Source organism: Melospiza georgiana, chromosome 16 (assembly GCF_028018845.1).
Source record: "Melospiza georgiana isolate bMelGeo1 chromosome 16, bMelGeo1.pri, whole genome shotgun sequence".
In the NCBI taxonomy this organism is placed as follows: domain Eukaryota; kingdom Metazoa; phylum Chordata; class Aves; order Passeriformes; family Passerellidae; genus Melospiza; species Melospiza georgiana.
In genome coordinates this window covers 12,670,719-12,695,279 of record NC_080445.1, presented here as the reverse complement: position 1 = coordinate 12,695,279, position 24,561 = coordinate 12,670,719, and the positions used below count along the sequence as shown (strand labels likewise).

General features: G+C 42.8%; 1 protein-coding gene across 24 annotated transcripts in view; it reads left to right on the top strand.

The window, feature by feature from the left end:
- Positions 1-24,561, top strand: part of RBFOX1 (RNA binding fox-1 homolog 1) — a 1,171,935-nt gene that overhangs the window by 524,345 nt on the left and 623,029 nt on the right. For 4 of the 24 annotated variants that reach the window (XM_058035412.1, XM_058035410.1, XM_058035400.1 and 1 more), the window contains exon 1: positions 13,035-13,272. The exons of 10 other annotated variants lie outside the window; for them this stretch is intronic. In XM_058035412.1, coding sequence (XP_057891395.1) covers positions 13,083-13,272 — 190 coding nt within the window. In that variant the 5' untranslated portion in view covers positions 13,035-13,082. Of the gene's footprint in view, positions 1-13,033; positions 13,273-24,561 lie in introns of those variants that run through there. 10 more of the 24 variants (XM_058035414.1, XM_058035405.1, XM_058035403.1 and 7 more) reach the window with 4 other exon arrangements.

Below are 24,561 nucleotides of genomic sequence, written 5' to 3'. Positions count from 1 at the left end.
TTGCTGTCTGAGCTGTTAGGTCACCCAGCAGGGAGGAGCCCTCATGCCCAGCACTGAAAATCCTTGTTTGCACAGGGATTGCTAGAGGTGGCATGCTCAGAAACATCTCAGGGGTGTGCTGCCTGCTTCTGTTTCAGAATATGCATGTAAGAGCTCAATTGTCCTCTTCAGGCCCCGGAAAATCAGTTTGTGTTGGCAAGGGTTTCTCTTGTAGTGTCACACATTTTACACCAGCTATAAGGAGGATCTGTGCCTTTTTATTGTAATTTTACATGGTGGTAAAATTTTGAGATGGAACAAATTATGACTCAGACACCCCCAGATTTAAAGCACCTGCTGAAACAAGCCCAATTCTGAAATGGATGATTAAACCTGACTGTAAATACTGCAGTGTGCCCTGGGGTGTGAACCACTGGGATCAGATTTTCTCACAGGTGGGAGGCAGCAGTGCATTTCAGTGCAGTTCTGATCTGGCTGTTCTCTCTTGCATTCCCAACACTGGTCTTTGGCAGTTGTTCCCCATAGGGATGGGGATTAGAGCCTGGTGTTCCTCCTAGAGCCTGTAGCATCCTCAGCTAGTGCAGACACAATGTACAGTCTGTTTTCTGTCCATTTTGCTCATGGCTTTAGTTCCTTTAATACTCAAGTAGGGCTGATGTTGCTATAGGACATGAAATGAAATGATGTGCGCATGCAGCTCTCCAAGGTAAAAAAGAGGGAAGTTTAATTTCTGACTCCAACATTTATAGATTTCCAAAAGTGACAGTGGATTGGAGGGTGACAGTGCCACCTCTCCAATGACACTGGACAAACCAACAGTGCACCACATTTCTCCTCTTCCATAAAAGAATGTAAACCAATAAGTTATTTACAGAAAGTGTGTGTAAAAGTTCATTACAAGCATGTAGACATCAGAAGGGTTAGAAAATCTTTAAAAATCAGGCTTTAAAATCCATTTAAAATCAGTGGGAATTTAGGATTATAACCTGTACTGATGCACCCTTAGGTTGATCAGAAGCTCTGGCAGGTGCCAAGACATCCCCTGGTGGCTCTGAGTCCATGGCAGCAGACCCAGAGTGTTGTGTTGTGTTTTTTATTTGGCATGATTATTGTTTGATTTGTGGTTTGGTAGTCCTTTTGGGTTTTTTCTCCCCCTGTTTTAGAGTGACACAGGCCTGCCTTTGTTATTTAATTGAGCCAGGTGTGGTTTATCTGTTTGTTCCTTGGCTACTTCACTGCCAAGTTTCAAACCCCTTCCTCCCACATCCAGTTGTTAACCCCTCCTGTCCCAAGCAGTTTTCCTGCCTTTTATTCCCTGCCTTGTGTTCCACCCCTTGTTTTCTCCTGGTTAGTTGAACGTTGAGACCTGTCTCCCTTTATAAGCTGTTGTTTGGAGCATGTTCCAGCAGTCTGTCTGTCCCGGTGTCCCTCTGTCCAAGGTGTTGCCTCTGGAGCTGCCCTTGCAGGGACACAGGCAGGGGGACCAGGGTGTGCCCACTCCCATCAGATTAAAACTGAGCCACAAACAGCTGGGAGAGCTCTGCAATATTTATCAGACTGTACCTGTAATGAAACTCTGCTGTTGGTAATTGCTAGGGGAGATTAAACCTTTCCAAAGACACAGTTGGTGCATACTAATGTCCTGTTCTCTAGAGGAGGGGACCTCAGGAGAGCTGGGGAGGGAAGGAGGAGGGAAACCTGTCAGTGCTCAGGGGCTGTGATACCAGGGAAAACCTCATTATTTGTTCAAGGCACCAGCACAGGATTTTTGTGGGCCAGATCAATCTACAGATGCTCTGTGAAAGAGAATTATTCCAGGGCAGTGCATGTGAAACTCTTCAGATCTGAACTTTGGTCTGCTCTTGAGGGATCTGGGTGGGCATTATTGTTTGGAAATTTTTGCTGTGGTATTTACAGAGGGAAGGAATAAACCTCTGCACTAAGGAAATGCTGGGGCTGCTGCATTCTTGCCATCATCCTAAAGCTGCTCCTGAGCAGTTTAGTTCTCCATGGATGTTAGCAGAGGTTCCCCCTGCACCTTTCAGCAGGAAGGACAGGGATTTTGAATTATCCTGGTTCTGCCCCTCTTGTTGCAGGAGTTTTTGCCACAATTCCTTGTCCCCCTGTGGTTTCCTGTTGCTCAGGATGTGGGATGGTGGGATGCAGGTGCTTCAGCAGGGGTAGCCCCTCCCTGAGATGCCTTCAAATGCCTGCCTAGAAAATACATTAAACAGGGCAGAACAAACAAACTGTGCATTTTTTAGGGAATTCAATCTCTTTCCTAAAGGACAATGTGGGAGAGGAGTCTTGTGTTAAGAAGCCACAGAGCAGTGGGGATGGGAGGGAAAAGTTTTCCACCAGAGCCCAGGGAAGACTCTGAGGCTGTGGGGGATGTTTGGGTCAGGGAACTCTGCCATAGCCAACAGAATTCTTTGGAGAGATTGGTAATACCAGAGTTCCAGGGCCAGATTAGGACATTGCAGCCCAAGCTGCAGTGGGATGGAGACTCCCAGTGCACTCTGACTGTCCTGGCTGTGCTGCCCGTGCTGGGTGGGGAATGTCCAGTGGCACAGGGTGGCAGCTGAGGTGTTCTGAGAACGTCACCCACAGGGAAACTGCTCTGGGGGACAACCCAAGAACTGCAATTTGTTCCTCTCTACGTGAAGAATAGAAGGTAGAGATCAAGTGCTGACCCTTTTTCAATGCCCAACGCTAATGTGTAGATGGCAGCATAGTCCAAACTCCATGTATCCCTTAAAATTTTTATACTTATTATTTATATGTTTTGCAAAAATCCACACGGAATAAACAAGGGAATAAGTAAAGAATGTCACATATTTGAATGGGAAGGCCAATAGATGGATGGTACAAATTACCAAGTTCTTTATGTCTGGTTTCTTGAATAAGAATAGTTACATTTTATTAATGTATATTCAGGCAAAGCTATATCTACACACAAAATCAATTGCTTTTGAACATAGTATTAAAACAAAGTAGAAAAAGATATTTTAGATGGAAACTTCAAAAAATCTTTGCAAGGCTCACTGAAGAGATATTAAATTTTCTGTGGGCTTGGTGAGTTTATGTCCTTTAGAAACTCCCAAACTCTAAATGACTTCTAAATTATATATCCTCTTAGGGTAAAAAATAATCCAAGTTTTCATTTATATATATATTAAAATTACAGCTGAGATCCATGATTTTATTGTAGTGCCTCAATCCCATTAACATTGAGAGAAGTTAGATATTTAGATATCTTTGTGGAGAAATCCTGCAAAATGAGGTTTTTAATGGACAATTTAATGAAAGTGCTGCTGTGTGTGCAACAGTTTACCAAAAAAAGCAGGCAAACCCCTGGAAAAAATGAAGCAAAGAGGGATAGAAAACAGTTCTGAAGATTTATTATGTTATGAAATCAATTTAGGAAGGGGAAAAACTGAGTGAGGAGGACATTCAGTATTTGTGGTGTTTGTGCAGCCTCTGTCTCTGGAGTTAATTCCAGCAGGCTGTGCTGTCCTGGCCATCAGCCCTGCTGGGACTGGCCTTGCCCTGAGCTGGGATTTCACAGCTGCCACTCTCATCCCACTGCTGCTGCTGCTTGGTGGCTTCAAGGAAAAGGAGAGCAGGCAGCAATCTGTGGGTGTCAGGTAACATCTGTCACCTAAAAAATCACCCAGCCCAGCCCTGAGTAAAATATAATTGATATTTTCTTGCATTTGCAGAGTTCCCAGATGAAGGCAGGAATGATGAGTCTGACTCCATGTTCTCACAAGGCTAATTTATTATTTTATAATACTATATTATATTAAAGAATGCTATACAATACTAAAAAATACAGAAAGGATTCTTACAGAATGCTATAAAGATAATAATGAAAACTCCTGACTCTCTCCAGAGTCCTGACACAGCTTGGCCCTGATTGACCAAAGAGTGAAAACAACTCCCAGCAGAATGCAATGGAACAATCACCTGTGGGTGAACAATCTCCAAACACATTGCACATGAGCACAACACAAGAGAAGCAAATTAGATGAGAATTGTTTTCCTTTTCTCTGAGGCTTGTCAGCTTCCCAGGAGAAGAATTCTGGGCAAGGGGATTTATCAGAAAATATGACGGTGACAATATACCTCACAATATTTTATAAAATCCCCCTATTATATGTGTTATATAAAAATGCAGGCAAAGGTTTTCCTTTGGAATTCCTTAATCAAAATGAGGAATATACTAACTCTGCCAGGCAGCTGGAAGAGATGTTGAAATGGAGAATTTAATCCTCCTTTTCTGGATTTTCTGTTGGTTTTCTGCAAGCCCCCGCTGGCAGGGAAGCACTGCTGTGATTTCCTGAGCAGCACTGATGCTCCCCATGTCTTGGACACAGTTTTAGCCTAAGGCCCCTGGGAATGCTCTGGGAGCAGCTCTGTGCTCTAAAGGGAGAATGAGACAACTTTGCTGCCAATAAGATTTGTTTGCAAGGCCAGGATGGGTCAACATAGGAAAGTACACTTGCTTTTGTGGTGTTCTTTATGCTTCTGAATGTGTTTCTAAATTCCCTGAAAAAGGTTTCTCGAAGAAATTTAGGGATTGCCTGGGAAGAAGAAAAGTTCTGCTATGAATTTTTCAGGAAATCCTCTCATGATTAATCTCTGTTTATACTTGAAATTTCTGTTCCCAGACAGATTTTCCCCGTGTTTAGGAAATTATTCTGTAGGAAAGAACAGAATGTCTGAGGAAGACAGCAAACACACACCTAAAATGGTAATTTAGTTATGATGGTTTTGTGCTGTGCTTACATCTGTGTTCCCAAGGGCTGATTTGATTATGTAGCAGTTTCTTCTTAGAATAAACCAGCATGTTTAGGAAGGCATTGACTCATGGCAGAGCTAAAACTGACAACAGTTAAATGTAACTCCTTCCATTAACAATAATGGAATTCATGTTGTATCATTATCATGGTTGGAAAGCCTGTCAAGAAAGGAAAAAAAAAGCACTGCACAGCATTGATTTATGTGGTTTTTATGTTGAGAGCATGTGTTGGTGATCCCAGCTGGACTATAAAGGGCACAGGCATTCCATTGCCAAGATTTAGGTGCCATTTGAAAGTACAAAATCAGGTTTGGAGGCAAGGGGTGAAGTTAAATCTTGACAGCACACAGAATATAAAAAGTGTGTAATGAGAAGAAAGAAAGGACACTAGGGAGAGGGCAGAAAAAAAAGTCCTTTAACATCAGAAGTCCTTTATGGAATAAAAAGGGGCACAATAAAATATGTTCAAGTCCAAGGGGGTAGCTGATGTCAGGCAGTGGGAGAATTTCTGGTGAATTTTGAGGTTGTACACTGAAAATTGAGGAAAGAGCAGGGTGCTGATACCACCAGGTCATGGATGTGAGCTGTGTGTCAGTGATGCACTGAAGAGCTGGGCTCAGAAATCCCTGTGGGTCCCTTCCAGCCTGGAATAGCCTGTGGAATCCCTCTCAGCAGTGGCCTTGCCGTCTGAAATATCTGGGCAGAAATGCAGTGGCTGCAGCTGAGCCTGTGGTGGCTGATGCAAAGAAAAGTGAGTGAAGAACTTGAGAACAAAGGAGGATTGCGTGGCTTGGGCTGTGAGCTGGAGAAAAGTGTGGGCTTGGGCTGAGAACAGAAAAATACTTTATTTACAACAAATGGGGTCATTCCCAATGGAAAGATGAAAAGAGATCTATTTTTTCGAGATGAGTCCAGGGCTACAGGATACTATGGTTCCAATCTTGACTTTGAATTGGACCCAAGAACAGTAATAAAACCAAAATTGTTCAAATCATTTAAGAAGAAAAATCCCTTCTGTGCTGATGCTCCCTATTTAAATTTCCTTAAAACAGCATTTCCCTCTTCTACCTGTGCTGCTGAGTTTTTAATACATCTATTTAAATGCAAATTTTGACTTTTGGTCTGTAATCACAAAAATGTTTGACACATAAATTTTTATCAGCAATGTAATTTTATAGAGGAGCAGTAATGGAGTGGTAGGCCACAAATAGCAGGGTGATGCATTGCTCACCCTGTTCCAGTGTGGGGAAGTGCTCCAGTGTCAGATTGTTTCCTCAATGCTCAACTTACTGAGATGCATGTGGAGCTCTAGAAAACTTTTTAACTGTGCTTGGAGTGTTTGCTTGTGTACCAAAAGCTCCCTGAGGACCATAATTCCTTTGTGTGCCCTGAATTGCTGCCATGGCAGTGCTGACAGCTGTATCTTCAAGAAGGGAAGGATTTTTTCCAGCCCAGCATTTTTCTCCTTTTCTCAGTGGGTTTATTGCCTAGGTAGGGGAATGTTTTACCAACGTGCTGCCAAATCTAATGCAGGTTAATCTTTGCTGGCTGTTGAGTGTGTGGTTTGTATTTCATCTTTGCCCACCCCCATCAGACAGTCTGGCCCTCCCCAGTCCCTGTCCAGGGTGGTGGTGGCCACCTGTGGGAATCAGAAAAACAGAAACTCCCACAGACACTGAAGGGTTTGATCTGCAGCCTTGGGAGAAGCTTGGATTGGTGTATACACAGACATTAAGTAGAAAAATTATAAAGTTGTGTTTATACTTTGGTTAAAAGAAAGAATATACTTACTTATACCCAAAGTATAAACTTTGTAATTCTTACTTATAAGTAAGAATTTACTTTCTTTGGTTATAACTAAGGATATGCGTTAGGTAAGTGAGAAACTGCATTGATAAGATGGTGAAGGGTTTATAGTGTAGGGGTGTGGTTGTGTAGAGTAAGCAAAGAGTTTAGAAGTTAGAATAGAAGCATTTGTGTGCATGTGAGACAGAAACCTATTGGATGGAAGTATGCACAGTGCAGCAAAATTAAGTAAAGGTGATAGGTCAGAAAAGCAAAATAAACCTTGTGGCACCTATCCATTGGGTTAGAAAGTTCTGTATTGCCTTGTAACAAAGAACTTGTGGCCATTTTGAGCTATGTCTGGCTGTTTGCTCCCATAGATCTCACAGCCTCTGAGACTGATGTTTGTGTGAGCAATAAATCCTCCTTAGCCTGATGATGGTGCCATCCCTTCATTAAAGGCAATGACAATCACAGCCACCAGCCCTGGTGTCCCTGCCAGAGCCACATCTGCTGAGCAGGGCCACAGCTGCAGCAGTGTCAGAGCTCCAGCTGCAGCAGGCAGGGCCTGTCTGGCAGAGCTGTCTGTCCTGCTGTCTGTCTGTCCTGCTGTCTGCTGGGCTGAGCAGCCACAGCAGGCCAGGAGTGCCTTTGGCTCAGGGATTGGCACAGCTGGGGTGGCCCTGCAGCCATGGGTGCTGCTGTGCTTGGACAGCCACACATTCTGCCCTGTGAATCTCACAATGTCCTGAGCTGGCAGGATCATCCCTAGGATCACCCAGGGCAGCTCCTGTCCCTGCACAGACCCCCCAACACCCCCACCCTGTGCCTGAGCACTGTCCAAGCTCTCCTGGAGCTGTGGCAGCCTCAGGGCTGTGCCCATTCCCTGGGGAGCCTGGGCAGTGCCAGCACCTCTGGGGGAAGAACCTTTCCCTGATATCCAACCTAACCCTGCCCTGGCCAGCTCCAGCTGTTCCCTGTCCCAGGGAGCAGAGATTGGAGCTGCCCCTTCACTGCCCCTCATGAGGATGTTGGAGACACAGTGAGGTTCCCCTCAGGCTCCTCCAGGCTGAACAGACCAAGTTCAGCAGCTCCTCTCCAGTCCTTCCCCATCCTCGTGGCCTCCACTGGAAGCTCTCCAATGGCTTCATGTGTTTTCTGTGCTGGTGTCCCAAGCTGAACCAGAACTTGAGGTGAGGCAGAGTTAGGAAATGCTGTTTTGACATTGGTATTGGCTGGTCAGACACAGGGCAGGGCAGAGAATGGTGCCAGGCATGAAAAGAGTGTTAATCCCACTCATGACTTCTCAGGGATCCATAATATCTGTACATAAATTCATTTTAAACACTATACCCACTGTGTGAGCCAAGTCTGTGCCTCCCTGTGATAGCAGGCTTATATTTACTTAATTCTAGTATTAAGTGAAGGTAGGTGACTGCTTTCATTTTACTTATTGTTCAAAATAATTCCTATATTATGGCAAGGATCAATACTAAATGTCAGATATTTTATTGCACTTACAGTTACAGAAGATAACACACCTTAGGTTCTGCACATTCTGCATTTTGTATTCCCTAGATGCCCTGGCATTAATTACAGATTGCTTCAGATTGCAAATGACAGAGGATCTGAAGGGCACTGTGCTACATTTTCATTCTCATCATCTCTATTTTCTGAATTTAGACAGGTTACAAAATATTACTGAAGGCTTGAGCAGTGTTGCCATTTAAATACAGCAGTAACATACCAAGTGTATCAAATAGTTCCTCACTGTTTGGCAAAGGACAAGAAATTTGGAGAGGAGGAAAATCTTGAACCAAAAGCTGTTTGACTGCATCAAGAGTCTGGAGAAATGATTTCTTACACACTTCACTCAGTGCTGACTTTCCTGCTCACTGAAATGTCCTGGGGCTGTTTCATTGTCACTCCTCTCTCCTGACTGGCTTTGCTCTGCTCTGCTAAAATCTGTTTATTCACTGCTGCTGAGGCTGGAGTGGCCTGGATCATTAGCTACCTGTTCAAGGTTAACTTTTTGTGCTGAAATGGCTTTTTGTGAAACACTTTTTTTTAAGGTTTTGAAAATACTAGGCATTGTCTTACCTAAAAACCTGAGATTTGAGTGCAGCCATTGCCATGTTTTTAGTGAGAATAAGATTTTTCTCTCTTTCCTCCTCTCTCTCAGTGTTGTAAAACCCTCACATTATTTTTAGTCCATTTCTGCTTTATTCATGTGCAAGAACAACAAATATCCTGAGTATATCTGTGAAGTGCTTTACTTTCCAAGTGCTTATCTAATTTGCTGGACACTAATGTTTAAATGTTTGCATATTAAAAAAAAAACCATGAGCATTTGTATATTCAGAAATACCACACTAGTGGTTTTCACTCCTCATTCTTGCCAATCTTTTTTCTCTTAAGCACTAAGCAAATTTCAAAGTGTAGCCATGCAATTTTTATAATAATTTTGACACTGGAAATTAACTGTAGGCTTGATCAAGATACTTCTTCAATGACACAGCCACACAGACCAGATTTCCTATAGAAGGTCATGATTAGTGTCAGCCAGTTTCTCTGTATGTGTGCTGGCCCTTTTTTAGATTTTTATCCATGCTGTGTCCTCAGGTTTTGGATGTTGTCTTCACCAGTCTGGATTTTGAGCATTTGTGTCAGCTTTCATTTTACTTATTGTTCAAAATAATTCTTAGACAAGCCAAAGCAGAGGGATGTTGGTCTGCCAGCTCAGAGCAGCCTCTGGAGCTGCAGGTGCAGCACCAGGAGCATCCCCTGCACCTCCTAAGGTCCAGGAGGATTTCCAGATCATGAAATCATTCCCATGAGCCACTCCAGGACACCAGCTTTAATACAATTAACCTTCTTGACCCTCCTTGTCATGTTTTGCCTTTTAAATTACCTGATTTTCCAGCTTAACATGTAGTAAACACTTCATTAGTCATTTGGTCATGGTGTGTTTGTAGAGGGATGGAAGTGGAGGAAATGGGCTCACAGGAGCTAAAGCCAAATCAGGGGTACAGCCCAGATGAAATTCAGGAAAAGAGAAATCCTAAGGGGAAGAGAGAACTATTTTTGTTAGCAGTTTTTCCCTTTATTGTGACCTGTCTTGGGCAAGGGGAATCCTGTTATTGCCAGGGACTGAAGGAAATTCTTTGTGCTGATCTCAGGCTGCAGAGCAAGCAGGGAAAATATGGAATGTGAAACGGGAAATAGGAGGTGACAGCTTCAAGTTGTAATACAGTGTTTCAGCCCCATTTTAAAGTATTTAATATATATTTACTGTCATGCCTTTTTTAAAAAGCTTGTCAATGTTCTATTTCAGGTGGGAAAAGCACAGGCAAATAGATGGTTAATGGTGAAACTTCCACCTCCTGCTGTAGGAGAGGAGACAGAACATATCAAATACCAGTTCTGGATGCAGATTTGTGGGGCTCAGTCCTGTGCCAAGCTGTTGTTCAAGCTGGAATGCTTGCATGTACATAAACCAGTCACTGTTTGAGCCAGTGCCTGGATGGAATTCCTTAGGATGGAATTAGCAGCTGGCCAGAGGGATGGGGCAGTGCCAGTGAACTCTTGATGTCCTCACAGGGCTCAAAGTTCCTCCTGCTGGTGTCAGGGCTGGAAAGTTTGTGAGCTCCACAATGGCACAGCCTGTGACTGAGCTCTGCTGGTTTGGGATTCCTGTGGATCAAGGCGCTCACAGTAAATATTGCTCCTGTCAGTTCATGGGAGAGGCTTCTGCAGTGTTGGGATGCTGAACTGCAAATAAAGGAGCAAGAGGATAAACAGAATAGAAATAGGTGTATTTCTTCCTCTTTCAAAGCCCTCACAAAGCATTGCTGGGTTTATCCCTGCTGGCAAAGCTGAGTTATTTTTATAATTACTGCACTTGTGTACTTCTCAGCTGGGCTTAGTAGAAGTTCACTAGGCAGAAGTAAAGTTGTGCTTGCTAGGCAAGCCAAAATCCAAAAAAACCCAGCAGGTCTGAATGCAAAACCAAAATTTTTAAGAGAAAAATCTGAGAAATAAACCATCTACTTTTACTTTAGTGTTAGGACTCTTATAGCTATAAATCCAAATTCACTGCCATTACTCATCTCTCTAAGGTGTTGATTTTATAAAAGTGATGCTAGGGAAACAACCCACCCAAAAGTGAATTAAAATCTAAATCTTAAGTTATCACACAAATGTTTGCTATTTATACTGTCCATCTGTCTATGGTGCCTGACAGATAATCAATATACTCTTACTAAAAAAAAAATAAATCCTGTTGCTTTGGAGAAACACAGCACTGAGCCCAGCCAGAAGTTCCTGTAATACCTCTGAGCATTGCTGCATTTGCAAAGTGGGCTGAGAAATAAGGGCAGATGAATATTTTCTAATAACTGAATAGTCAAATAGTGGGATTGAAAGCAAGAACAAAACATCTGTGTCCTAAACTCTGTGTTCTTGAGCAAGGCTGCTTGGGGCTGCAAGGAGTGGGCAGTGCTGCCTGCTCTCAGTTGCACTAACACTGATTTATTTGTGTTTTCTGCGTGGGGGAAATGTTTGCATTTTGCTGCTGAGGTTTGGAAGAAATTCAGCTTTTCTTGCTTGGTGATCAGCAAGCTGTTTTGTGGAGCTCAGTTATTATGGCTCCAGTTTTTCCCTCCTCGTGGGCATTTCTGTTGAAATTTGGGACTTTTCAGGGGGCTGGTTTCAGTGGGAGGTTGGTGCTGCCTTTTGGTGGAAAGAATGCCTAAACTCCAGCTCCTGCAGATGACTCATGGATCACAGCTAATCAGAGTCACAGTGCTTCTTCATACATCTGATTATCTATGTTTGTAGCAGGCTTATTTTCATTAGGGAAGCAAACTCTAAAGCTATAATAATCCAGTAAATTATTATGTACAATTGTATAGATGTGAGCTGAATTTTTTACTTGGTATCAAAGAGAAATGGTCACTGTAATGAAACAAATTCTACTTCTATTTGTGCAAGTCCATGAACAACTAAATATGTAAAACAAAACATTTTTTCTCATTTATTTTTTCAGGTTTTGCAGAATGCTGTTTTTTTGTCTGTTTTTCAGCTCATTATAAACTTCTGTGGTAGAATCTTCCAGCTGAATCTGGAAGGGTTTTGCAGGTCTTTGAAGTACAAGCCTTTATCTAGTTTGGGATGTGTGGCTCTTCTTAGCAAGTTAATAGAATCTACGTCCTGAGACATTACAGGGTAAAATGTTAAATAAATTCATTGTTATTGCATTAAATCTCAGGAGAATAAATGGCCAGTTTGGAAAGAAAATTTTTGTTATTGAGTGGCTTTTCAGGGTTTTGAGGGTTCAGCCAAAACAAAATTGAAATAGTTATAATGGAAAAAACCCGCAGCACAAAAGTTCTATTCAGTTCTCCTAGTGAGGCATTTTTAATCTTTTTGAGGGTGAGTTTGAGAGTTAATTGTTGATTTTGTCAGTTTTATAAGCACACCAGCATAATGAATTTTTGACCTGCTGAAAGAACAACGAGCAAGTTCAGCTTTGAATTTTCAGGAGTGTAGTTGGTCTGCTTTTGGCATAATTTGGTTCAGAGCTAAGAGCAGCCCACCCTCAGGACTCTGCTGCTGTCTGAAAAAAACCCAAAAAACATCAATGCTGTGACAGCAGTGCCTGCATGAGCAGCTGCTTTAAACACATTGATAGTGAATAAAAGTGTTGGGTACATTAAAAATGGACCTAAAAGCAGAGGGGGAGGACGTGCCTTTGAGTGGTGGTGTGCAGTAAGTCCTGTTGATTTTGGTGGTTGCGCTGTAATTGATCCCACATCGTGCAGCAGCAGAAACCCACGGAAGCATCCAGAAGTTACCTGTAAGTAGCTGGGTTTGCAGAGGGAGGCCTTTTATCCCTGCCATTTGTCACTGGCTGTGCCAGGCGTGTCTGGGGGCTCTGCTGCAGGTGTCTCTGGTGTGCAGCCCCTGGCAAATTCATCCCTTGTGCCCCTGGAGCTGCCCCTCGCAGGCTGCAGAGGCAAACCATGGGCAGCAGCCTCTGCATTTATTCTTATCGTACTGGCACACAGAAAATGCACAAAATACCTCGTGCAAAACAAAAAAAAAAAAAAGGTGCCTAGAATATTTAGTGATTGATTTTGCAATTAGAAATTTGCTGGTCATTGTCCTGCCCCGGGACAGATTTCAGAGTAGTGATTGAAGCCAGAACGGAAGAGACGACGTCTTTTAAAGTCGTTCTGTCAAATCATTTAAATTAGTTTAAAGGGCAGTTCATCCAATTTCAGAAAATACTGCTTGTGTCTTTTCCCACTGCTCCTGGATTTTGAAAAGTTATTGCTGATGTCTCAGGGAAAGGATTCCAAGCGCTGCGAGAGAGCAAGCAGCTCCCTGCACAAACACACAGCGCCGGTTCTGCATGAGAAGCAGCGCTGAACTTCCTAGGAAGAGTATTTTGAGCAGGTCCAGTTGATAAGCACTCCAGAATCAATATTTCATGTTATTCTACTATACAAATATAACACTGATAGCGGCAGCGCTACAAGAGGCTGGAAACAAGTCAATGTCACAGGCAGTTGGCATTCAGGCTGCATGTCCAGCAGGCAGCTCCTGCAGCTCTGGCTGTGCTTTGGGCAGGGCACCGTGTGATGGAGTGGCAGCACCAGCCATGCTCACAGCACCTCTGGGTAAGTCTTTCCTCACCTTCTGCCCCCTTTACTGGAGCCATACTGGGATATTTCTATAGAAAGGCTGATGCTGAGTTTTTCATCTTTTTCTTGAACTGAATCGCTGTGTTGAAAGGATTGATTTTAATGCCTTGACATCAAAATTTTGTTACTGATCTTGAAATAGACTCAACTGCAAATATTTTGCTCAGGGAATTAACTCTGGTTTTGATTCTCTCCCATTCTCTCTGGGAATGCTCTGTAAGGGAGATCAGTGCTCTTTGGCATTTATATTTTTTAGTTAGAGGATGTAGCAATGAGGAGACAGAATAATGAATTGCCAGGGAGGCAGGGAAGTTAGAGGAATATAACTGGTGCTTATGCCCATTATTGTTGCAGGTTTTTGACATTTAAAGTGGTTTGCAACCCTTCTCTTATCAGAGCTAATGCCAGACAATCAGTCACCCTGGCACAGCAGTTCTGTGCCTCACTGTTAGTAATGCTGCTGATAATTGATGTGCAGCAGCAGAATTTATAAATGAAATTAGCTCCCCAAAGTTTAAGTATGACTGTGATTGAAGCAGTAATGATAGAGTTCATGCGAGTACGTTTGCCATTTATCTGAATGTATCATTACTGACAGAGCTTTTTCCTTAACATTTTGTTATCCTTATTCGTGTCATTGTTATAATGTCCTCTCAGATACCTGCAAATTAAACTGACTTGTACTCAATGCTGATTCTTCCTGCCCACCCCTGCACCTCCTTCTCTGGAATTAATTTGTGCAACATTTGATTTTTAAGAACTCTGGGAGCATCTATAACATAGTCAGAGGAAAGTGCTGTTCAAATAATTGGGGAACAGATTTGGCTTTCTTGTCAGTGAAGGCTTTTCTATGCTTTATTTGTCAGGAGTATCAGTGTTTTAATTCAATATTGTTATTTTTATTCAAAATTCAAAAAGTGGCTTTAGCTACAAATGAAAGTGAATAGACACAGAATTTTTAGCAACCCAGCAATGTTTCAGACTTTGGACTCAAAATCAAGAGAGACCCACATCACCATGGATTTGATAATATCTTTAGCTAATCCTAGAGACTCTTTTTTTAAAAACTCTTATGAAAAATTACTGAAGGAGACACAATTTTGGTGATGATTCCATGGTAATCTGAAAATAAAGTGATTAAACATGACTTTAGTCGAATAAATTCTGATTTTTAAAAATCATGTATCTGTTTTCTGTATCTTCAAAACCAGAACTTGATTATCTCATTTTGTGATGGTTTTCTGTTGTTCCAGTTACTTTTTTGCATGTAGAGATTTTAAAGGGCTATAGGACAGAAGGTTTTTGGTATTAGTGAATATCAAAGAATTTTTTAGAAAAAGTCTCATCATCTCCATTCTGCACAGTAAAACCCCAGAAATTCTGTGCAAAGAGGTGAGGTTGGAATAGTTCAAATTACCTTGATTTACTTTAAGGATAGATAAGTACAAATAGTTTGCTCTTTTTTTTGTTTGTTTGGGTTTATTTGTTATTGTTTGCTCTGTTTTGGTTTTTTTTTTTTTTTTTTTTTTTTTTTACTAGACCAATTTCTCTAATAAAATGTATTGAGATCTGAAAAGGAAAAGGTTATATTTGTATGTTTCCCATCACTGGAGTAATTTTTCTGAAATTTCAGTGAAGATGGGGAAAAACCCAGCAACTAAATTAGATAATATGTATAAATTCATAAAAATGCTTGTTTTTAGAAATCCATCCAAGCCTCAGCACTGCCTTAATTTTAGTTCTCAGAACTGTTTTGCTTTAATCCCTTTCCAGCCACGAATTAAACTGAAGAAAATATTTACAGTGCATCTACTGCATACCAAGGGAATGGCCCACACTGCCTGGCCTGGCTGGTAACTTTTTACCAGGTGTTTTTACCGACTTTTAACCAGGTGTTTTTACCTCGTGAGGAGGTTGAAATGAATGAACACGAATGTGATTTCAGAAGGTTATGCCTGGTTTCAGTGGTGCTCATTTCAGTCTCTGCAGCAAAAGAACTGGAGGGCTTCCAGTTTATTCTCTTTTTTAGTATAGGAGATGTCATCTTTGAGCACGTTCAGCAAATTCAGTATTATAAGGAGACAACAGGATCAAACAGGATCTCCCTTGCTTAAAACATTGTAGAATATCCTATATACACATATGTGGTTCTGCCTTTTTGGTAATGTTTGAATATTGGGACCCAAAGGAAGTAAAAATGTCGTACGTTCTGAGATTTTAGATCTTTGCCTGTTTAGTATTTTGGGGAATTTTCACCTGGGTTCCTTGCAGGAAGACAGTAGTGTTGGATTTCCTGTACATCTTTATTTTGAAGTGTTCCCTTTAACAACACATAATTTGTGACATCAGGTTTTGGTTTCTTCACTGAATGCAGTTTAGTCTTCTAGTGGTTTAGATTTAATTAATAATGTACTAATTGATACACCAGACAAGTTCAAGGACACAACCTCCCCACAGTTTCACCAGCCATCTAATTTATATGAATTTCCTCTAAGTCATGACAGTGATGCTTTAATCCATTAAAACCCACATGGAAATTCAGGGACAGAACGCATTTCTTAATTTCTGAGCAGTGAAGTGTAAAACTTTCAAATGCCAGTGTGTGGCATTCACATTCTCTAAAAAATCCCTTCACCCAGGATTTTTCTCCTGGGAAGCTGACAAGCCTCGGAGAAAAGGAAAACAATTCTTCTCTCATTTGCTTCTCCCGTGTTGTGCTCATGTGGAATGTGTTTGGAGATTGTTTACCCACAGGTGATTGTTCCATTGCATTCTGCTGGGAGTTGTTTTCACTCTTTGGTCAATCAGGGCCAAGCTGTGTCAGGATTCTGGAGAGAGTCAGGAGTTTTCTTTATCATCTTTTTAATTGAGTAAGCATCCTTTCTGTAGTCATTAGTTTAGCATAGCATTCTTAAAATAATAAATCAGCCTTCTGAGAACATGGAGTCAGATTGACCATTCCTCCCTGCCATGAGGGTCCCTGCAAACCCAATTCCAGTGCTGAACTATGCCAGCCTGTGCCCTGCTGTGGGCATGGGCAGTGTGGCACCAGCTCAGGGCTCTCTTGGCTGGTGCCAAAATGCTGAGGAGGGCTCAGCTCCCCCTGCTCAGGGGTCTCTGCTGTGCAGAACTGTGAGGTCACAGCCTCTGCTGAAAGTTCTTGAAAGGGTGAATCAGTGACTTGTTTTAGCTGTTTAATTCTTGGTGGGGATTAGGCATTCATCATTTCCATCTCTGGAGATAGACTCCGTTTAAGTAAGGGGAGGAGGGGTTTTGGAGGTTGACTTGGAGTAGCAGAGATCAAAGTGAGGTGAGGTGTTGGTCTGATTTTTTAAGATTTTCTAAGCTTTTTGATGTTTACATTATTGTAATGGACCTTCTCCCACACTTTCTGTAAATAACTCATTGTTTTGCCTTCTTTTATGGAAGAAGAGAAGTTTAATAGACTACTAGTTTGTCCAGTGTCATTGGAGAAGTGGCACTTTCACCCTCCAATCCACTGTGCCTTTTGGAAATCTATAAATGTTGGAGTCAGAAAGTAAAAAATCCCTTCTTTACCTTGGAAAGAGCAGTGATTCCATTGTGTGTTGTGTCCTATAGTGACAGTGAGGATTGTTAAAGTGCTCCCCTATAACTGTGCTGAGCTCTCTGCAGGGCTGTAACCACAATCTGGCAGTTTCAGGTGCTTTCTGTGAACTTAGAAGGGCAAAATCTTGCCCTCCTCTTTGTCTTTGGGCAGGATCTGTGCCCCTTTGTCACCCTGATTTTTTAAGATTTTCCTTCTGCTGTCTACATCCTTGTAATGAACTTTCTCACACACTTTATGTAAATACCTTCTTGTTTTGCATTCTTTTATGGAGGAGGAGAGATGTGATGGACTGTTGGTTTGTCCAGTGTCATTGGAGAGGTGGCACTGTCACCCTCCAATCCACTGTCACTTTTGGACATCTGTAAGTGTTGGAGTCAGAAAATAAAGTTCCCTCTTTTTTACCTTGAGAGCAGCAGTGTGAGTGTGTGTGGTGTTATTTCATGTCCTGCAGTCACATCCCCTCCTGATACAAGTCTGGAAGGGGGGAGTGAAGCTGAAGGACACCACTGGAGGAATGCTCAGGAGCAGAGTCAGACCAGTCCATCCCTGCCACAGCTGGCAGCCAAGGGGGATGCTGAAAAGAAGGGACCCTTCTGCTGAAATGTCAGCAAAGCTGGGATTGAGCTCTGTGGCTTGCTTTTAAGGACAGTCTTTATTAACTCACTCCCTGAACTGGTTACCACAGTGGTAACAGCAGCAGTTGTCTCTGCTTGTAGCAGGAAGGACTTTTCATAAAAGTTAATCTTCCCTGAGCAAACAAATTTTAATCTGTGGGTTCCATCATCTTCTGCTTTTTAATAGTATTGCTCTTTTAATATCACTTCTTTTCTAACAAGATCATACCCTGCTCCCTTAGGCCATGTTAAAAAGGTCAGTCACTGAGTGGTATTTTAATTTAAATAAAGAGTGAAAGACAGAGTGTTTTTGCTAGAATACTAAAAGATCACCTATTTAAATCTTCCTTTTAAAGTCTGTTTAACTATCTTTCTTTGAGGCTTTTCCTGTGACCTTCAACATAATTTAAACTTAATTTTTAATTCATTATTCATGCTATTAAATACTGAAACCCGTTGCTTGCTGCAGTTTATTTCTCTATTAAATGCATGTGTTCTGTTGGTTTTGTTTGGTTCTGTAATGAATTCTGATGCACTGGCATTTTAAAATACAGTAGAGAAGAATGATTATTTTGAGAAGTAAAAAATCTCAATGTCTAAACATTGTATTACATCAACAACATTATTTAAGGTGAATAAGGAGGTGGGGGAAATACAGGTTGAACTTGGGGCCTCTTAGCTTGATAAATTCAGTGTAAATGCCACTGTCCTGTGCTGCCCTGTGTGCCTGGGAATGGGCTGCCCTGAGTGTTCCCAATCTCTGAGGTGCTTCAGCTGCACACAGCAATAACTGTGGCAGCTCCACTGACACCCTGGCACCTGCTCTACATCATTGTTTTGGCTTCCCCATTTTTTTCTCACTTGGTAATTGAGTTTCATGGCTTGGTGCAGGAGATGGAATGAACTGCAGATAGTTATGTTATTATAGATTAGCCATAGTGATACTGGGGTTTGTAGAGACCTGATATGCTGCAGGAAAGCACCCAGAACTAATATCACCGAATAAAGGAAATAAATTAAGCCCTTAAAATGATGTATTTTCATTGCCAGGGAGCAGTTTTTTCCACCCCTCCTGAAGCTGATGGGCTGGTATCTCATTTGCTGTAGCCAAGTAGGAGCTGCACCCTTGCACAGCAGTGCGAAGCAGATACACAGATTCTCATCACTGCAGAACACATGCACAGTTATTTTTTTGTTGTTTGTCAGCATTCAGGTACTTTAGTAATATAAACTACTTTTATATCTTCCTTCACTTGATTCAATGGCCTTAAGCGTGGCACAATTACAAGTAGGTGGGTAAATAAGGGAAAAATCCAGTGTTCTGTTAGTGTTGCTTCCCAGAGGTTTTTGTCTGGCAGTCATTAGCAGTACAGGTTAATTGGAGAAACTTTTGAAGAGGGTACAATGCACTGTTAAGGGAAAAAAAAGTGCCCAAAATCCAAGGTTAAGTTACAAGAGTGAAGTAGCAGAGCTATAACATTTTACAGTGTTCCTCTGGGGTTTTGAAAGCAGGGGAGAGAGAGAAAACATTTCCCAAAAGCGGACAGTTTCCTAAATTTGCACAGCTCTGTAGGTGGCAGGAGCACTGATGCTGTGACCCTGGGGAATTATCAGCACTGTCGCAGTGACCTGATAACCTACTGGGTATCCCCTGCAGCCCCCTGATCTGTGGGTGACATGTCCCATGCAGGTCCCTCATCTGTGGGTGACATGTCCCTGTGCCTCTGCATTGCCATGCAGGAGCCAGGGTGAAAAATATGTATGAATATATATATGAATGTGAACTAAATATATGAAATATATGCAGAGACCCACTGCAGCTCTGGATTGCCATGCAGGTCCCATAGCCAGGGTGACACTGTGACCCTGGATTGCCTTGCAGGTCCCTGCTCTGTGTGTGACACTGTGTGACTCTGCATTGCCATGCAGATCCCTGAGTCAGGGGTGACACTGTGGCTCTGGATTGCCATGTCCCTGTGTGACACTGAGGCTCTGCACTGCCATGTCCCTGTTCCAGGGGTGACACTGTGGCTCTGCACTGCCATGTCCCTGCTCTGTAGGTGACACTGTGGCTCTGCACTGCCATGTCTCTGTTCCAGGGGTGATACTGTGGCTCTGGATTGCCATGCAGGTCCCTGATCCGTCTGGCTCTGTGGCTCTGGATTGCCCTGGAGGTCCATGTGTGACACTGTGGCTCTGGATGGCCATGTCCTGCTCTGTGTGTGACACTATGGCTCTGGATGGCCATGCAGGCCCCTGTGTGACACTGTGGCTCTGGATGGCCATGTCCTGCTCTGTGTGTGACACTGTGGCTCTGGATGACCATGCAGGCCCCTGTGTGACACTGTGGCTCTGGATGGCCATGTCCTGCTCTGTGTGTGACACTGTGGCTCTGGATTGCCCTGCAGGCCCCTGTGTGACACTGTGGCTCTGGATGGCCATGCAGGCCCCTGTGTGACACTGTGGCTCTGGATTGCCATGCAGGTCCCTGCTCCCTGTGGCTCTGTGATCCCACACCAGGCCCTGCTGAGCCAGCAGAGTGTGACACCCCTGCCTTTTCCTTGTCCCCATCCTGGAGCCCACCCAAGGACATGGCCTATGTGACCAGGACATCCCAAGGACATGGCCTATGTGACCAGGACACCCAAGGACATGCCCTATCAGACCAGGACACCCAATGACATGGCCTATGTGACCAGGACCCCCAAGGACATGCCCTGTCTGACCAGGACACCCAAGGACATGCCCTATCAGACCAGGACACCCAAGGACATGCCCTATGTGACCAGGACACCCAAGGACATGCCCTATCAGACCAGGACACCCAAGGACATGCCCTATGTGACCAGGACACCCAAGGACATGCCCTGTCTGACCAGGACACCCAAGGACATGCCCTATCAGACCAGGACAGCTCCCAGAGAAGGACAAGGCCCAGCCCTGCCTGTGCTGTTTGAGCAGAGAATCCCAGCCCCTCACGGAGCTGGTGATGTCTGTCTGTCCCTCAGCTCCACTCCCAGCCAGCCCGGGGGCATTCCCAGCCTGTCCCAGCAATCCTGGGGTGCCAGCTCCCCCTCCCCAGGGCCCTTCAGCTGGTGTCCCCTTTGCTGAGCCACCCCCAGCGTGGCCCTGCCATCCCCAGGCTGCCAGGGCAGATTGATGGGCTCCCCAGTTAATGGAATCCATATATTCTGTCACCCTGCAGGACCTCCCTGGGAAATTACCTCCCCTTTCCTTGCTCTTGGAGAAGAGTTACTGTGTGGGAGCCAGACTGGGATTAGCTGCTTTTATCCACAAGACAGATCTACATATATCTTGATTTTTTTACTTCTTTTTAATTTTTTTTTTATTTTATCTTCTCCTTCCTTTCCCCCCTCTCCTTCCAACATCTTCAAGTAATTTGTGACAAGGTTAAATTTCTGTACTGCTTATTGAAAGACACATTAGGGCACAATTTGAACAGGATTAGTGAAATACCAGCTCTCTACTGGTACATAGTTCTGCATTCTCAATTCTGTTTGGAAAAATATAATAATGGGTAGAATAATCTGCTAATTCTATCCTATAACAGATGGAATGTGTGTCCTGGGCCATATGGCTGCTGGTTTGGGCTGTTTGGGATATCCTGTTGCTTTTACCATATATGTTGTTGCTTTGGAGCTTGCTGGTGTGATGTTGAAGCACATACATTTCCATTCTTCACAAGTTCTTAATTAAAACCACTCTAGCTGTGAAATATAGCTAGATCTAGGACTGCCTGAGATTTGTGTAAGGTTTATATGAAATATATGCAGAGATCCACTTTATTGGGTGTGTAGACAGAAGATAAAAAAGAGCCTTCTTCTTATGTATATTTTGAGTTTATTTTAGTGTCATCAGTGCAAAAATAATTCTGTTAATTTTGCTAAATGATACTGTGCATGTGCTTTTCTCAGTTTACACAAAAGTAGTATTTGTGGAAAGCTTAAGATAATTTTTATCTTTCAATTTGTCAGAGAAATGAGTCTCCTGTTTCCATTCCAAAAAGCCAAGATGGATAATCTGGAACTTGTGAAGGGGCCCATATTAAATTAATTCTTCACAAAATTTTTGTGTATTGATGAGCTGAGGCTTATTAAAAAAAACGTGATTATGTTAAGATAGCATTGCTGTCTTTGTGAGATTCACAAGTTTGTGTGATAAATGACCTCCCTTGGGATTCTCAGCAGAGAATTTCAGAGCTGGAGTGATTTTACAGCCCATTGCTGGTGCTCTGATTTGTGTTATTGTCCTTGACAGGGGAGCAGTGCTGGGGCACAGCCATGACCTTTATGTAAAGCAGCTCCTGTCACCTGGTTGGGTTTGCAGCAGGGCAGGGCTCCACTGCTGCCAATCCTCACACACATGCTGCTAAAAAACAGATTTGGGGGATTTTTTTTGTCTTTCTTTAGTTACAGCCAATGCTCAGGACAGAGCTCAGCTCCAGCCCAGAGTGCAGCCAGCCCAGGGGTGCAGGGACCCCAAACCTCCCTGTGTGCCCCCAAACCTTACTGTGCGCCCCCAAAACCTTACTGTGTGAGCCCAATTTCATTGTGTGTCCCAAACCTCACCTTGTGCCCCTAAACCTCACAGTGTGCCCCCAAACCTCCCCTTGTGACCCCAAACCTCACTGTGTGTCCCCAAACCTCACTGTGACCCCAAACCTCACCGTGTGCCCCCAAACCTCACTGTCTGTCCCCAAACCTCACTGTGTAACCCCTCAAACCCCACTGTGTGCCCCCAAACCTCCCCGTGTGACCCCAATTTCACTGTGTGCCCCCAAACCTCCCCTTGTAGGACCCAGGCCATGCTGGGGGAGTCTGGGGTTGGGTCCTGGGCTCACCTGAGTGGGCAAAACTCGGAAAGGGGAATTTCTGAGAATGATTATTCCATCTCTTTATCCATCTCCTGCATGAGGAGCCCACATTGGGGCTCTTCCTGAGCCCACACTGATGAGTTCCAAATACCACCTCTCCATGGTATTCAATAGGTTCCTTTTTCCTTGATTAATTAATAGAGCCTCTTTGCTGTGGCTTTTCCTCAAATTGAGTCTTTTCTCATCCTTGTGAGAGCCTTTGGTATGATACACTCAAAGCAGTCAGAGGTGCAGAATTTTACTGAATAATAAATTTCCTGCTTTAGTCTAGATGTATTTTAATTTTTATTGTGGTAATGCTGTTTGAAAAGAACAGTCTTTTGAGTGACTTCTGTCAGATTTAAAATCAGTAATTTAAACAAAAGCAGAACACCTTTTAAAAAGATAAATCCAGTTAGAATCTTTTATGAATAAGAAACTTGACTAGGCCAGTATTCAAGCAGCAATCAATTTATTAATTAATATGGTAAAGTATGAGCAATACAGTGCTGGGTACAGAGGGGAATTTTTCCCTCCAACTGCACACCCATAGTTGAGGTTACAGGTATTTATAGGGGTACTCAAAAGCTTCCCCAGCAGTTTCTATTCCAATTTTTATTCATCAGCAGTTTCTATTCCAATTTTTACATCCCAATTCTATACACTGTTGTGATTTAGTTTTTCTCAGGATGTATCCCAAAAGGAACATCCCCAGATGGTGCTGGTCTGCTTTCTGAAAGAAGAAACACAAATCCCATCTGGTGAAGTCCAGCTCCCCAGATGTGTGTCCACCTTTTAATTACAAGGACTATAAATCTCTTAACAGTGATGTCCAGCTTCCCTTGGTCAAAACTAATAATCCTTGAGTTGATGTTCATCTTCCTTTCTCAAGCTGCTTTTCCCTGTTTTGTTAAGGTGTGAGATAAGCATGTTTCCTTTATATATATTCTAAAGCTATAGTTTCAAAGATACAAGCAATATTCTAAAATTATATTTCAAAAGGTTATTATTGCAAAACTCTTTAAGGCTTAGTTACAAGGAAAGAGCAACATCCTTAATGCCTTAATTCCAATGCTCCTAAATCAACTAAGGTTAATTTCAAACAAAAGATAGGTTCAAAGGCCTTCTTCCATGCTTTACTTTCCTCAGTTATTATTAGAATTCGCAACTGTCCCATGGTTGGTCTCCACACACATGGCAATCACACATACACACATTGCCTGCATGTACCTGACACCAAACACAGCTCTGTATTTCACAAATCCCTTTAGAAGTGTGTGGTACACTGCACACAGAATCCTTAGGCCCCTCAGCTTCAGCATTTGTCCAACATGAACAAATTTTTTTCCAGCATGAGCTTGTCTTTAACTGAGATTGGAAGACAGTATCACTCTTTGTGTCTCTAAATGCTTTATTAAAAGTGTATATTTCATGTGAGCCTTTGCACCTACAGAGACTTTTCTTCCCTAGATGAATTGAAATGGTCCACACATGGATATAGAAGCTATTATTTTCCCAGCAGGATGTTAAACTGCTCATCAACTCTTGCAGAGCCAAAACACTTAGGAAAACCACGCAGGTGAAGGAGCTGCAGCTCTAATAACCACGGGTCAGCACTTCATCCCCAGCCAGGAAATTTTTCCCCCCTTCAAAGAAGCTTTGCTCCCAAGACCAGGACACTTTATGCTGCAGAGAACTGTTTTACAGGGGGCTGGAAATCATCAAAAAAGGCTCCACTTTTTTTGCTGAAGCAGGCACAGATGCTGCCTGTATCACAAACCTGCTCTCCAGGTAGGATCTGGCTGCTGCTGCTGCTTTCTGGCTTTATTTTGCAGGGTGTTGCCAGTTAATAACACCCCTGCACCCTCCCCCTCTGACTCAGACCCCATTGGTGTGATTGGAAAGGCAGAAAGAGGAAATCAGGTCTATCAATACGGAAATACACTTCTATCAATATGGAAATACATTTCTCAGTTTCGAGGAGGATTTGCTAAACTTGTGTCAGGAGTTATCCATAACTGTACATTGAGAAAAAAATTAAATGTTTCTTCTTTCTATTTTTATGCGGTTCGTTGTTTTATTTTGTGGTTTGTTTGTTTTTCCTCAACTGTATAAACATGTAATGATGCCTATTATGAAAACTACGATGATTTTAAGCTAATAGGATTGAAGAGAAAAGTGGATTAGAG